At 38.7% G+C, this 17,475-nt stretch overlaps 1 protein-coding gene across 1 annotated transcript in view; it reads right to left on the bottom strand.

The window, feature by feature from the left end:
- The window catches only part of LOC126199009 (nucleolar protein 6), a 160,191-nt gene that overhangs the window by 120,154 nt on the left and 22,562 nt on the right, over positions 1-17,475 (bottom strand). Inside the window, exon 4 of the mRNA XM_049935689.1 lies at positions 1,786-1,902. Coding sequence (XP_049791646.1) covers positions 1,786-1,902 — 117 coding nt within the window. The remainder of the gene's footprint in view (positions 1-1,785; positions 1,903-17,475) is intronic.

Raw genomic sequence — 17,475 nt, 5'->3', positions numbered from 1 at the left:
GCGATGTCGTTATCCTGAAGGAAGTAATTCACAAGACGTGCACAATGAGGGTGCGAATTGTCATCCATGAAGTTGAATGTGTCACCAATATGCTGTCGATATGGTTGCACTATAGGTTGGAGGATGGCGTCACATATCGTACAGCCATTACTGCACCTTTCATGATCACCAGCAGGGTATGTCGGCCCCACATAATGCGACCCCAAAACATCAGGGAACCTCCACCTTGCTGCACTCACTGGACAGTGTGTCTAAGGCATTCAGCCTGACCAGGTTGCCTCCAAACACATCTCCGACGATTGTCTGGTTGAAGGCATATGTGACACTCATCAGTGAAGAGAACATGATGCCAATACCGAGCAGTCCATTTGGCATGTTGTTGGACCCATCTGTACCACGCTGCATGGTGTAGTGGTTGCGAAGGTGGACCTCGCTATGGACGTTGGGAGTGAAGTTGTGCATCATGCAGTCTATTGCACACAGTTTGAGTCATAAAACGACGACCTCTGGCTGCACGAAAAGCATTATTCAATGTGGTGGCATTTCTATCAGGATTTCTCCAAACCATAATCAGTAGGTAGCCATCATCTACTGCAATAGTAGCCCTTGGGCAGCCTGAGTGAGGCATGTCACCGACAGGTCCTCTCTCTCTGTATCTCCTCCATATCCAAACAACATTGCTTTGGTTCACTCCGAGACACCTGGACACTTCCCTTGTTGAGAGCCCTTCCTGGCACAAAGTGACAATGCAGACATCATCAAACTGCGGTATTGACTGTCTAGGCATGGATGAACTACAGACAACATGAGCCGTGTACCTCCTTCCTGGTGGAATGACTGGAACTGATCGGCTGTTGGATCCCCTCCGTCTAATAGGCAATGCTCATGCATGGTTGTTTACATCTTTGGGAGGGTTTAGTGACAGCTCTGCACAGTCAAAGGGACTGTGTCTGTGATAATATATCCACTGTTAACGTCTATCTTCAGTTCTGGGAACCGGGGTGATGTAAAACTTTTTTTGATGTGTGTAGAATCAGTATGTTTCCAGTGCTAACACTTCCAAACCCTTCACACGTGTTCTGAAACTATTCACAGCAGCATGGAAATATTTCATGTGAGGTCTCCCACTTTCCACTAATGACTGCTTTGGGATAAAAATCAATCTATCTGGCTAACCGGCATGTTAAACAAAGGTAACTACATCATGTTCAGAGTTAAGTTAACAGGCTTCTTCACCCATTAGCAGCTTACATAAAATAAAATTCTTGTGAGTTGTAGGCCACATTATGTTATAAAATGATGTAGTAGCTGATACAATGGTACACAACTATACAACCCAGAAGAATATTATGGCATAAATCCAGAGTTTAGAGGAGTTAAGGGCTTCCAGTGCTAACAAGCCTCCTGCTCAGTAAGTCCAGATTCACCAAATCTGTACACAGTCAATATGTACTGGTTGAGTTTTCTGATTTGTTCACGAATTGGCGAGGGACCCTAGTAGCTCACAGCACACTACAGTTTAAGCAAGCACCACACCTCACTTCATCTCTGGTACTTTTCCAAACTCCAATAACAAACTCAGGAAATAAATATCAAAAACTTTAATTAACAATTTTATCTTGAAAATACTATGAAAAATTATTGTTATTTAAGCATGCATGCACAGTCATGAATAATTCTATAAATGTATCAAGAAAAATGTGATGTTTTGGTACACATACGACCATTACAAAATACAAAAGAAGACAAAAGCATGAAATAAAACAAAATTATGATCTTACTTACATCATACTTTTCTGATTCTTCAATCTGTTCCAAACTACATTTCAAATTCTCAAACCAATTACTTAATAATTTCACGTATTTTGCTTTCACTTTAACTTCCTTTAGCATTTCTTCTATCTGAAATACAATAAATTTCATTAACACTCTTTCTCTTCTGTTGCACTGTTTATATCATTTCCCAAATGGAATATTTAACTGTACTCTTACTACAAACAACACAAAAAATTAGGTTTGATGGGAATAAATATGCTGTATTTATAACTGGAGGTACGGTATGAAAAATGATTTGCTTCATCAAGTGGATTTTACGATTTCTTCAGCTGATGATGTCCCACAATGAGCACCTACATGTAACATGATAACACGAACTGAGGATTTATTCTACTACTAACACAATAATTTTTGAAATAACAAGTGGCAGTACAAGAACATAGACAGAGAAACTGCAGCAGGAAATTTATCAACAATTTTCTTATCATTTTGTTGCTTATTTGTTACACATCTTCGTTTTCTTTTAGCAAGTAATATGTCATTGTGAATTATTTTTATTGTACATTTGACAATTTGCTATTTGGGTTTAACCTCATCAATATTCATTTGATGTCTTCTATTGGTGAAACAAACAAAATTAACAAGGAACTTCTTGAATGGGACGTCACAAAAGGCCAATGACGTTTACAACATTCGATGCCCCACATATTGTCTACCATGCAACCACAATACTGGCTGCTAATGGTAACGGGGTGGGACTGGAGATATCCAATGGTGAGCAAAGCATGACGCTACAGAACACAGTTGATAAGTAACTCACAACAGTGCTACAGAGATACTAATATTGATACAAAGCAGAGCAAAGGCAAAGATAAACAAAGCAAATTTTGCATTATACCTACAACAACAGTTGCCTAAGTTGACATTCCATCAAAAAGGAAACTAAGAAATTTTGAAGAGTGACAAAGAAGTGGTAGATGAAAGATTAGCTTTTCTGCAAGATGAGCCAGTGGAAAGTGTGATCTCATATACAGGGTCATCCGTTGATAGTGAGCAGGCCAAATATCTCACGGAATAAGCATCAAACGAAAAAACTACAAAGAACTAAACTTGTCTAGCTTGAAGGGGGAAACCAGATGGCATTATGGTTGGCTCACTAGATGGCACTGCCATAGGTCAAACGGATATCAACTGCGTCTTTTTAAATAGGAAACCCCATTTTTATTACATATTCGTGTAGTACGTAAAATAATATGAATGTTTTTGTTTGACCACTTTTTTCGCTTTGTGATAGATGGCGCTGTAATAGTCACAAACATATAAGTACGTGAAATCATGCAACATTCCGCCATTGCGGACGGTATTTGCTTCGTGATACATTACCCAATCAAGAATGACCGAAATTTCATAATTCCAATTTATTTTTCAATGAAACACCCATGTACACTAATATACTTGCAGACACACTAAGATAAATTTTGCAAACCATTCATATAAAAGTTGATTTTGAGTCCAACCAAGCGTTCACAGCATCAATCACTGCATCATCACTGGAAAATGGTCCTCCTGTGAGGTCTTTTTTAGGTTTGGGAAAAGAAAAGTCTGATGGAGCCAAATCTGGAGAACATGGTGGATGACATAACAATTCAAAACTGCAGTCACACAGGTTTTCAAGAGTTGCGAGGTCTTTGTGTGCCGGTGTGTTGTTGATGCAAAAGAATTCCGTGCCCCAATTTTCCGCACCTTTTTTTTCTTTTTCTCTCCTTTCAAATGGTGCAGGAGGGTGGAATAATGTGATGCATTGATACTTACACCCTTTTGCAAGTAATCCATAATAATTACTCCTTCTGCATCCCAGATGAGCAATGCCATCACTTTACCGCCTGATTTTTGCATCCAGAATTTTTTTGGGGTACAGGATGAAGGATGTTTCCATTGTTGTGACTGTTTTTCTGTCTCAGGATCAAAGTGGTGAACCCACGTTTTGTCCATTGTCACATACCTTGCGAGAAAGTCATCTTCATCCCTTTTAAATTAGCAGACGACTTATTCACAACACTGCACAGGTTCACATGTCTGATCTGCATTCAAGTCTCTCAGGAACCACAGAGATGAAACTTACCACATTCCAAAAATATCCACAACAATATCATGAGCACACCCATGGGAGATTCCAAATGTGGTTTCAATGTGCTGCAATATTGTTCAATGATCCTGCAAAATCATATCGTGAATTGCAGTCACTGTTTCATCAGTGGCAACAGTGACAGGCCTTCCGCTCCTTGGCGCATCTTCCATGCTCGTTTCTCCATGTTTGAAGTCAGACAGCCAGTTTTTCACTGTTGCATAAGACAGAGCACTGTCCTCAAGTGTATCCCGCAAATTACTCAGGCATCATTCCCTTCAAATGAAGATATTCAATCACAACACAGTTCTTGGTTCTCTTGATATTCGCCATTTTGCTTATGCTATGGTATACAACCACATGGCGCCAATAGGAAAGTGTAGTGACACTTCTCTCTCATTAAAAAGGCAAAAAATGAACAGTTCTTCGTGTAGAGAATGTAAAAAGCGTGTGATGAAGAGTATTCTGTGTATCAAATGCAACTTCTGGTTACACGAAAAGTGCGCGAAAGTAAATCTAAAGTTCGTCAGCGATGATTTTCCATGGACATGTCACGGTTGTTTACGTGACGAAACAGCCGATCTTGTAAGTGCAGTTGATACAAAAAACGAAATTATAAAGTTACTACGAAGTGACATTGAGGCATTAAAAACCGAACTTTCAACCATCAAGAAAGAAAACGATACATTAATACAAGAAAAGAAGTCCTGTGTGTGTAAAAGCCATCAAACGGAAAAGCAAGAAGATCGCGAAAATACGAATGACCGATCGTACTTTAAAAACAACATTTCAAGTGTTCCCGTTGATGTCTCGGTAAACTCAGTAAGCCAAAAACCAGAAGATAAATATAAATGGAAGGCGGTGACATACAGCAAAAGGAAAAACAAGGCAACAGATACGCAACAAAAGGAAAATGACTTTTTAATAATTGGCGATTCGCTGCTGAAGAATATCGCTGTCCCCAATTGCAAGATCGACGTACGACCTGGTATTAGAACGCATCAACTCGGTAAACATTTTAAAAATATGGTAAATGCAAGACAAGATACTACAGAACCAGATTCTGAAACCAGACATAACTATAATGTGGTGTTTATACATGTTGGGACGAATTCGTTAAGGAGCAGCAGTGAGGAAGAAATGGCAAGCGAAACAAGAAACATGATTCGTTCTGCAAGAAATATGTATGCAGGATCTCGTCTGATACTTAGCGGAATCATAAACAGAAGGTCGGTGAGTGAAAAATATATCGCCAAAATAAACTGTGCTCTTAAAGAACAATGTGATCGTCTTGGGGCAATTTTTATAGACCCAAACAAATTCCTGTGTGAAAACTCACTAGCGAAGGATGGCTTGCATTTAAATAGACTGGGGTCTGTAACGTTCAGCAGAATGTTTGCAGATGTCTGCAAAATCATTAGATGCAAGGGAAACTAATATGGCCTGAAGGGGATGAAAAACCATACACTCCAGCTGGAAAAGAAAAATATAAGCACCATACAAAAAAGACGATTACTAAAGAATTTGCCCCAGAATACAGCTCACAACATGTAAACCAACAAAAGAAAAATTACATAAAAGTACTTCATCAAAATATTCAATACTTTGGTAACAAAAAATTAGAAGCAGGAGTACTCCTGAGTGAAGTAAGACCAGACATATTATGCATAAGTGAACATGGACTAACTGAAAGTAAAATACATAATGTGGCAATAAAGGACTACAAACTAGTTAGTTACTTCTGCAGATCTAAATATAAGGGTGGTGGCGTTTGTATATATATTAAAACAGGTACTCTATCAAAGAATGTAAACAGTGAAGCTGCTACATTTCCCATAGCTAGAGAAAAAGACTTTGAAGTTACTGGTATAGTGGCAGAGGATTTTAGAGTATTTTGTGTGTACAGGTCACCATGTGGCAATATTAGCATCTTTCTAAAAAAAGTTGCTAGCTTATTGAGAATGAATATGAAGAGAAATCTTATTATATGTGGAGACTTCAACATTGACATGGGAAAAGACACAAAAATAAGACAGGATTTTGAAGAATTGTTAATACAGCATAACATGAAAGTGACAATAACTGCACCAACAAGAGTGACTTCACAAAGTGAGACAATTATTGACAACATAATTACTAATATGTGTAACTATGTGTCACATGTAGTTCAGACAGAAATATCTGATCATCATGGACAACTAATCAGCTTTTGCAGAAGTAATGACACAGTATCAGAACCAAAACAAACAACCAAAGAAATTAGGATCATCAGTGAACAAAATATCAACATCTTTAGAACAATGTTAAGTAAGGAAACCTGGAATGAAACCCTACAGGCCCAGAGTGTAAATGAAAAATATGATGAATTTATTTCAACAATTAAGTACCATTTTAATGTAGCATTTCCCAAAGTAAAGAGACAAGAAAGGCATCAAGATCAAACACAGTGGATTACGAGTGAAATACTAGAACAGCGAAGGAAGCTTCAGGACGTGAGACGGATGGGCGAAGCTGAAAACTATAAAATGTTAAAAAAGAAGTATAGAAAAACAATAAGAGAAGCGAAAGCAAAAGCAATTGACACCACTATAGCGAACTCAAAAAAACAAGGCAAAGGCAGCTTGGAATGCAATCAATGCTGAAAGAAAGGAAAAAGATGGGTCAAACAAAGAAGAAGGTATTAGGTCAATTAAAGTAGACAACACAGTGGTCACAGATGGTATGGAAATAGCAAACATACTGAATAATAACTATATCAGTGTAGTAGAAAACCTAAAATTGGAAAGAAATAGTCAAAAACAGAAGGGTATTAAGGTACCAAAAAGATCATGCAGTACTATGTTCTTAAGACCAGTCACGGAAGATGAATTGCGGAAAACTATACAGAAACTGAAGTCCAAGAAATCAGCTGGTGATGATGAAATATCAAATCATGTAATAAAGCTGGTATGTGAGGAGATAATAACACCACTGCTGAACATAGCAAACTGTTCTTTCAGAGATGCAATTACCCAGAAAAACTGAAGATAACGAAGGTAGTGCCAGTGTACAAGAAAGGGTGTAAGGATGATCCCAACAACTACAGACCAGTTTCACTGATATCAGGTTTCTCAAAAATCCTAGAAATGCTTATGTATACCAGATTAGTTAACTATTTGGACAAACATAACATTCTCATGACCTCACAACATGGTTTCAGAAAGGGTAAATCTACAGAATCAGCAATTGTCAGTCTAACAGAATACATTTTACAGTCCTTAGATGAGAAAGAGGTTGTCTCTGCAATGTTTCTGGATCTTTCAAGGGCATTTGACACCATTGACCATGAAATGCTGATACAAAAATTAAGCAACTATGGCATTCGGGGGCAACCAGGTGAATGGATAAAATCATACTTGTGCAACCGCAAGCAGTATGTATCATTAGGAAACTCGTACCAATCAGAAACCAAATCCATCAAATATGGAGTGCCGCAGGGTTCGGTACTGGGGCCATTGTTATTTAATGTATTTGTTAATGATATAGGTGTTGAGGAGGAAGAAAAGAAAATATTGTATGCTGATGACATGACAATACTAAATAGTGACCAAAATATGGAACAGCTTGAGAGAAGAGCATACATATCTGCAAATGTCACAGCTCAATGGCTGTTGGAAAATGAACTGGTTATAAATCTAAAAAAGACTATGTATGCAGCGTTTAAAAACAAGGAAAAGGCTGTAGACATGGATTTAGAGGTTGATGGAACAAGGCTGGAAGAAGTAGAATCTGCTAGATTCTTAGGTATTCTTGTGTATAATGAACTGAAATGGATAAAACATATTAATAATGTCTGTAAGAAACTGAGCTCTGTCATATTCTTAGTGATGCAGCTATCACAGTATTCAGACAAGAACCTTCTGTGTACAGTGTATCATGGACTTTTCAAACCATACTTACAGTATGGAGTGACTGTGTGGGGAAACTCAAACAAACAAGAGACAAAACGAGTGTTCACATTACAAAAAAAAGCAATTAGGACCATTTTAAGAAGAAAGACCTCTGAAACATGCAGAAACTGTTTCAAGAATTTAGGTATCTTAACTTTTTCATCGTTGTATATATACAAAACAATAATGTACATCACAAAAGGTAGTGAGGACTGGATTACAAATGCTAGTGTACACACCCACAATACACGAAAGAAGAATGAAGTACGGAGCATACCCCAAAACCCTGCCCAAAACCCTGCAAGATAGTGTACTTCACAATGACTTTGCAAAGAAACTTAAAGACTATCTCACTGAAAAAAAGTTTTACAGTGTTGCAGAATACTTATGCCATTGTTGTTGTTGTGGTCTTCAGTCCTGAGACTGGTTTGATGCAGCTCTCCATGCTACTCTATCCTGTGCAAGCTTCTTCATCTCCCAGTACCTACTGCAACCTACATCCTTCTGAAGCTGCTTAATGTATTCATCTCTTGGTCTCCCTCTACGATTTTTACCCTCCACACTGCCCTCCAATACTAAATTGGTAATCCCTTGATGCCTCAGAACATGTCCTACCAACCGATCCCTTCTTCTGGTCAAGTTGTGCCACAAACTTCTCTTCTCCCCAATCCTATTCAATACTTCCTCATTAGTTATGTGATCTACCCATCTTATCTTCAGCATTCTTCTGTAGCACCACATTTCGAAAGCTTCTATTCTCTTCTTGTCCAAACTATTTATCATCCATGTTTCACTTCCATACATGGCTACACTCCATACAAATACTTTCAGAAAAGACTTCCTGACACTTAAATCTATACTCGATGTTAACAAATTTCTCTTCTTCAGAAACACTTTCCTTGCCATTGCCAGTCTACATTTTATATCCTATCTACTTCGACCATCATCAGTTATTTTGCTCCCCAAATAGCAAAACTCCTTTACTACTTTAAGTGTATCATTTCCTAATCTAATTCCCTCAGCATCACCCGACTTAATTCGACTACATTCCATTATCCTCATTTTGCTTTTGTTGATGTTCATCTTATATCCTCCTTTCAAGACGCTATCCATTCCGTTCAATTGCTCTTCCAAGTCCTTTGCTGTCTCTGACAGAATTACAATGTCATCGGCGAACCTCAAAGTTTTTATTTCTTCTCCATGGATATAAATACCTACTCCAAATTTTTCTTTTGTTTTCTTTACTGCTTGCTCAATATACAGATTGAATAACATCGGGGAGAGGCTACAACCCTGTCTTACTCCCTTCCCAACAACTGCTTCCCTTTCATGTTCCTCGACACTCATAATTGCCATCTGGTTTCTGTACAAATTGTAAATAGCCTTTCGCTCCCTGTATTTTAACCCTGCCACCTTCAGAATCTGAAAGAGAGTATTCCAGTCAACATTGTCAAAAGCTTTCTCTTAGTCTACAAATGCTAGAAATGTAGGTTTGCCTTTCCTTAATCTTTCTTCTAAGATAAGTCGTAAGGTCAGTATTGCCTCACGTGTTCCAGTATTTCTATGGAATCCAAACTGATCTTCCCCGAGGTCGGCTTCTACTAGTTTTTCCATTCGTCTGTAAAGAATTCGTGTTAGTATTTTGCAGCTGTGGCTTATTAAACTGACTGTTCGGTAATTTTCACATCTGTCAACACCTGCTTTCTTTGGGATTGGAATTATTATATTCTTCTTGAAGTCTGAGGGTATTACGCCTGTTTCATACATCTTGCTCACCAGATGGTAGAATTTTGTCAGGACTGGCTCTTCCAAGGCCCTCAGTAGTTCCAATGGAATGTTGTCTATTCCGGGGGCCTTGTTTCGACTCAGGTCTTTCAGTGCTCTGTCAAACTCTTCACGCAGTATCGTATCTCCGATTTCATCTTCATCTACATCCTCTTCCATTTCCATTATATTGTCCTCAAGTACATCGCCCTTGTATAGACCCTCTATATACTCCTTCCACCTTTCTGCTTTCCCTTCTTTGCTTAGAACTGGGCCATTAAATTTGTATATATTGTTACTCATTATCAGTGATGTAAAAATGTAAGCTAAAGGTGTAGAAAAATAAGTGATAAAGAATTTTAATACTTTGACATGTCCTATATTACACGTATATTCACTGTACACAATGTAATCTTACAGGATGAAATAAAATTCAATTCAATTCAATTCAACGCATCCTAGCAGTGACACTAATGAAGCTGGAGCCATGAAATTTGACTTGCATACCCACAAAAAGGTCACCATAAAAGTAGGTGGTGGTGTTTGTATGAGACATTACGCTAACTATCTCGGGCTAGAAGCTTTTCGACAGCCTCTCATATATGAGGAGTACAATGATGACTATATGTGCTTAACAAGTGAAAGTGATACTGAAGCAGGTGTCAACCCATGTAGTCCATCATCCTTGTCGACAGAGAGCCACAAATCCTGTCTCCAGTGAAATGGAGTAAAAGACAATCATTGTCCAAGGAGCGGGTACTAAACATAATTAAGTACACGGAAGATCATTTGAAGCCCATTAAAAAAACAATTATGAACAGATTTCGAATAATTCCACAGCAATATGACAGTGTAGAGCATAACAAAAACTGTGAATATTCAAGGGAGAAAAAGGCACACTTGCTACAAAAATTGGTGTTTTCCTGTTTCAAGGATGCTCAATAAAATTGACAGGATGTGCATGACGGTGACCTACTAAGTTATGCACATCAAACAGCATGAAACATAGATTATAGGGATTTCCACAGAAGCAGTGGATGGTTGCATAACTTCAAACACTGCTACAGAATTGGAAGTCATAAGATAAGGAAATTTCAAAAAAGAGTCAACTTGACGACGCACAGCAAACTACAATATCGGTCCGAAAATCTGTAAAATTGATAAGCAAACTAATTGCATCGTTCAATAAGGAATTTGTTTTCCACTCGAACCAATCAGGATCTGAAGGGGAAATGCATATAAAAGGAACCCTGGCAATTAGAGGTACTACGAGAGTTGTATCAAGATCAACTAACATCAATGCCTTAGCACAATCGTATACAATTATGTCAACTGTTACTCTAGGTGGCAAATAGCTGGAAAGTTTTTTATTGCACTGTGAGGAGTTGGAGATGCTGTGCCCCCTATGATCTTTCACACGTGCACGATTTTTCAAGGGCAGTATGGAACATTTACGTCACAGTGAGCAAAAGTGGGAAAATAAGCATAACAGAACTACAATTATGGTATGGGCACTGCTTTTGGCCAACAGCTGGTCAAAATAACTTGCTTTATCTTGATTCCTGGTCTGCATATAAATATCATGCTCCTTTAGAGCAAACTATCCCAGGGTTGCCACAAGTATCCCCAAGCGAAATTCCGTAATATTTCCAGCTAAGTTTTAGCATTTTGCCCTGACAAATTCTGAAATCTCAAGGGTAATTAAAGACATCAGTTGACAAAAAAAGTAAGGATTCCTGTATTCCTCCAATGTGTGAGCAAAAATCATGACTACCAACATCAACATCTTCTGTAATTAACTGTTTTTAGATGGAGAAAGCAAGCCAAATAGTACATGTGTTTCATTAAGACCACTGTTATTATTGTATTTCAATAAAAGAAACACATTTGGTGACAAAAATTGCATTTCCTTGGAGTTGCAACACATATTTAAAATACCTTCACTGATTTCAGAAATAACCTCAGAAAAAAGAAGACCTCTTGAAAGAAGTGTATATGGCAGGGAAGAGTTGTATAAACCAACACTACAGTTGACCAGCAATAAAATGTTTGTTCTAATGTTGTTGTGGTCCACAGTCCAGACTGGTTTGATGTATATCTCCATGCTACTCTATCCTGTGCAAGCTGCTTCATCTCCGAGTAACTACTGCAACCTATATCCTTCTAAATCTGCTTATTGTATTCATCCCTTGGTCTCCCTCATTGATTTTTACCCTATACCTTACACCCCCCCCCCCGTCCCCCCCCCCCCCCCCAATGAACCATGGACCTTGCCGTTGGTGGGAAGGCTTGCGTGTCTCAACGATACACATAGCCGTACCGTAGGTGCAACCACAATGAAGGGGTATCTGTTGAGAGGCCAGACAAATTTGTGATCCCTGAAGAGGGGCAGCAGCCTATTCAGGAGTTGCAGGGGAAACAGTCTGGATAATTGACTGATCCTCGTAACACTAACCAAAACAGCCTTGCTGTTGTGGTACTGTGAACGGCTGAAAGCAAGGGGAAACTACAGCCGTCATTTTTCCCGAGGACATGCAGCTTTACTGTATGATTAAATGATGATGGCGTCCTCCTGGGTAAAATAGTACCCCATTCGGATTTCCGGGCAGGGACTACTCAAGAGGACGTCGTTATCAGGAGAAAGAAACCTGGTGTTCTACGGATCGGAGCATGGAATGTCAGATCTCTTAATCAGGCAGGTAGGTTAGAAAACTTAAAAAGGTAAATGGATAGGTTAAAGTTAGATATAGTGGGAATTAGTGAAGTTCAGTGGCAGGAGGAACAAGACTTTTGGTCAGATGAATACAGGGTTAAAAACACAAAATCAAATAGGGGTAATGCAGAACTAGCTTTAATAATGAATAGGAAAATAGGAGTGCAGGTAAGCTACTACAAACAGCATAGTGAATGCATTATTGTGGCCAAGATAGACACGAAGCACACGCCTACTACAGTAGTACAAGTTTATATGCCAACTAGCTCTGCAGATGATGAAGAAATTGATTAAATGTATGATGAGATAAAAGAAATCATTCAGGTAGTGAAGGGAGACGAAAATTTAATAGTCATGGGTTACTGGAATTCGACAGTAGGAAAAGGAAGAGAAGGAAATGTAGTAGGTGAATATGGATTGGGGCTAAGAAATGAAAGAGGAAGCCGCCTGGTAGAATTTTGCACAGAGCACAACTTAATCATAGCTAACACTTGGTTCAAGAAACATGAAAGAAGGTTGTGTACATGGAAGAACCCTGGAGATACTAGAAGGTTTCAGATAGATTATATAATGGTAAGACAGAGATTTAGGAACCAGATTTTAAATTGCAAGACATTTCCAGGGGCAGATGTGGACTCTGACCACAATCTATTGGTTATGAACTGTAGATTAAAACTGAAAAAAACTGCAAAAAGGTGGGAATTTAAGGAGATGGGACCTGGATAAACTGAAAGAACCAGAGGTTGTACAGAGTTTCAGGGAGAGCATAAGGGAACAATGGACAGGAATGGGGGCAAGAAATACAGTAGAAGAAGAATGGGCAGCTTTGAGGGATGAAATACTGAAGGCAGCACAGGATCAAGTAGTTAAAAAGACGAGGGCTAGTAGAAATCCATGGGTAACAGAAGAGATACTGAATGTAACTGATGAAAGGAGAAAATACAAAAATGCAGTATATGAAGCAGGCAAAAAGGAATACAAACGTCTCAAAAATGAGATCGACAAGAAGTGCAAAATGGCTTAGCAGGGATGGCTAGAGGACAAATGTAAGGATGTAGAGGCTTATCTCATGAGGGGTAGGATAGATACTGCCTACAGGAAAATTAAAGAGACCTTTGGAAAAAAGAGAACCACTTGCATCAATATCAAGAGCTCAGGTGGAAACCCAGTTCTAAGCAAAGAAGGGAAAGCAGAAAGGTGGAAGGAGTATGTAGAGGGCCTATACAAGGGTGTGTACTTGAGGGCAATATTATGGAAATGGAAGAGGACGCAGGTGAAGATGAAATGGGAGATAGGATACTGCATGAAGAATTTGACAGAGCACTGAAAGAAAGTCGAAACAAAGCCCCGCAAGTAGACAACATTCCATTACAACTACTGATAGCCTCAGGAGAGCCAGTCCTAACAAAACTCTGCCATCTAGTGAGCAAGATGTATGAGACAGGTGAAAATCCCTCAGACTTCAAGAAGAATATAATAATTCCAATCCCAAAGAAAGCAGGTGTTGACAGATGTGAAAATTACCGAACTATCAGTTTAATATATCACAGCTGCAAAATACTAACGTGAATTCTTTACAGAAGAATGGAAAAACTGGTAGAAGCCAACCATGGGGAAGATCAGTTTGGATTCCGTATAAATGTTGGAACACGTGAGGCAATACTGATTCTATGACTTATATTAGAAGAAAGATTAAGGAAAGGCAAACCTACGTTTCTAGCATTTATAGACTTAGAGAAAGCTTTTGATAATGTTGACTGGAATACTCTCTTCCAAATTCTGAAGGTGGCAAGGGTAAAATACAGGGAGAGAAAGGCTATTTACAATTTACAAATCTTTAACATAATGCAGCGCGTCAGCAACCGTATATGTATAGAAAACAAACAATTTTTTCAGCCTTCAGTTGCAAGGTAATTTTACTCATTTACCTAGGTTTCGATTCCAGTAATGGAATCTTCTTCAGAACCTATAAATTAAACCACATAAGACATATATTACTCACTGAAATGCATCATCAGTCTAATGATTGAATAATAAAGAAATCGTGATACTTACAAAAAATTAAATTATTTTGAGAGCCAAACATTGGCCATGCCACAGATTAAAAATTAAAACACTAAAGACGCATAATCATAAGATTATGTCTGTCAAAATTAAAACCATTAAGGCGAACGTAGACGAAGCTACACCGGCCAGAAATAAGGACCACATGTGAGCGGCACGGAAACTAGGCGTCGCAAGCAGATCCGCAGCGAGGCTCGGCCGCGGCCAAGCGCATGCGCCGGCGTAGCTTCGTCTACGTTCGCCTTAATGGTTTTAATTTTGACAGACATAATCTTATGATTATGAGTCTTTAGTGTTTTAATTTTTAATCTGTGGCATGGCCAGTGTTTGGTTCTCAAAATAATTTAATTTTTTGTAAGTATCACGATTTCTTTATTATTCAATCATTAGACTGATGATGCATTTCAGTGAGTAATATATGTCTGTATGTGGTTTAATTTATAGGTTCTGAAGAAGATTCCATTACTGGAATCGAAACCTAGGTAAACGAATAAAAATTACCTTGCAACTGAAGGCTGAAAAAATCGTTTATTTTCTATTTACAATTTGTACAGATAGCAGATGGCAGTTATAAGAGTCGAGGAACACGAAAGGGAAGCAGTGGTTGGGAAGGGAGTGAGACAGCGTTGCAGCCTCTCCCCGCTGCTATTCAATCTATACATTGAGCAAGCAGTAATGGAAACAAAAGAAAAGTTCGGAGTAGGTATTAAAATCCATGGAGAAGAAATAAAAACTTTGAGGTTCGCCGATGACATTGTAATTCCGTCAGAGACAGCAAAGGACTTGGAAGAGCAGTTGAACGGAATGGACAGTGTCTTGAAAGGAGGGTATAAGATGAACATCAACAAAATCAAAACGAGGATAATAGAATGTAGTCAAATTAAGTCGGGTGATGCTGAGGGAATTAGATTAGGAAATGAGACACTTGAAGTAGTAAAGGAGTTTTGCTATTTGGGGAGCAAAATAACTGATGATGGTCGAAGTAGAGAGGATATAAAATGTAAACTGCCAATGGCAAAGAAAGCGTTTCTGAAGAAGAGAAATTTGTTAACATTGAGTATTGATTTAAGTGTCAGGAAGTCCGTTTCTGAAAGTATTTGTATGGAGTGTAGCCATGTATGGAAGTGAAACATGGACGATAAATAGTTTAGACAAGAAGAGAATAGAAGCTTTCGAAATGTGGTGCTACAGAAGAATGCTGAAGATTAGATGGGTAGATCACATAACTAATGAGGAAGTATTGAATAGAATTGGGGAGAAGAAGAGTTTGTGGCACAACTTGACTAGAAGAAGGGATCGGTTGGTAGGACATGTTCTGAGGCATCAAGGGATTACCAATTTAGTACTGGAGGGCAGCGTGGAGGGTAAAAATCATAGAGGGAGACCAAGAGATGAATACACTAAGCAGATTCAGAAGGATGTAGGCTGAAGTAGGTACTGGGAAATGAAGAAGCTTGCACACGATAGAGTAGCATGGAGAGCTGCATCAAACCAGTCTCAGGACTGAAGACCACAACAACAACAGCAACAACACTATACAACGATTTTTATCCCTATAATCCGCAGCATGCTTCTCTCCAATACTAAACTGGTGATCCCTTGATGCCTCAGAACATGTCCTACCAACCGATCCCTTCCTCTAGTCATGTCATGCCACAAATTCCTCTTCTCCCCAATTCTATTCTGTACCTCCTCATTAGTTATGTGACAGACCCATCTAATCTTCAGCATTCTTCTGTAACACCACCTTTTGAAAGCTTGTGTAAACTATTTATCGTCCATGTTTCCACTTCCGTACATGGCTACACACCACACAAATACTCTTTAAAAAAAAAAGACTTCCTGACACCTAAATCCATACATCTCTTCTTCAGAAATGCTTTCCTTGCCATAGCCAGCCTACATTTTATATCCTCCCTACTTCACCCATCATCAGTTATTTTGCTCCCCAAATAGGAAAACACATATACTACTCAAAGTGTCTCATTTCCTGAGCCAATTGCCTCAGCATCACCTGATTTAATTCGAATACATTCCATTATCCTCATTTTGCTTTTGTTGTTGTTCATCTTATGGCCTCCTTTCAAAGACAGTGTCCATTCCATTCAACTGCTCTTCCATGTCCTTTGCTGTCTCTGACAGAGGTACAATGTCATTGGCAAACCTCAAAGTTTTTATTCCTTCTCCATGGATTTTAATTCCTATTCCAAATTTTACTTTTTTTTTTTCATTTACTGCTTGCTCCATGTATAGATTGAATGATATCGGGGATAGGCTACAACCCTGCCTCATTCTCTTCCCAACCACTGCTTTCCTTTCATGGCCCCTCGACTCTTATAACTGCCATCTACTTTCTGTACAAATTGTAAATAGCCTTTTGCTCCCTGTATTTGACCCCTGCCACCTTCAGGATTTGAAAGAGAGTATTCCAGTCAACATTGTCAAAAGTTTTCTCTAAGTCTACAAATTCTAGAAACGTAGGTTTGCCTTTCCTTAAACTATTTTCTAAGATAAGTCATAGAATCAGTATTGCCTCACGTGTTCCAACATTTATACGGGATCCAAACTGATCTTCCCCAAGGTTGGTTTCTACCAGTTTTTCCATTCGTCTGTAAAGAATTCATGTCAGTACTTTGCAGCCGTGACTTACTAAACTGATAGTTCAGTAATTTTCACAGCTGTAAACACCTGCTTTCTTTGGGATTGGAATTTGTATATTCTTCTTGAAGCTGCTCACCAGATGGTAGGGTTTTGTTAGGGCTGGCTCTCTCAAGGCTATCAGTAGTTCTAATGGAATGTTCTCTACTCGCGGGGCTTTGTTTCGACTTTCTTTCAGTGCTCTGTCAAATTCTTCACGCAGTATCCTATCTCCCATTTCATCTTCATGTACGTCCCCTTCAATTTCCATAATATTGCCCTCAAGTACACACCCTTGTATAGACCTTCTACAAAGTCCTCTAGCCACCCCTGCTTAGCCATTTTACACTTCCTGTCAATCTCATTGTTGAGATGTTTGTATTCCTTTTTGCCTGCTTCATTTACTGCATTTTTATATATTCTCCTTTCATAAATTAAATTCTGTATGTGTTCTGTTATCCAAGAAT

Source organism: Schistocerca nitens, chromosome 8, assembly GCF_023898315.1.
Source record: "Schistocerca nitens isolate TAMUIC-IGC-003100 chromosome 8, iqSchNite1.1, whole genome shotgun sequence".
NCBI lineage: Eukaryota > Metazoa > Arthropoda > Insecta > Orthoptera > Acrididae > Schistocerca > Schistocerca nitens.
The sequence above is the reverse complement of the archived record's forward strand: the minus strand, read 5'-3'. Positions and strand labels throughout refer to the sequence as shown.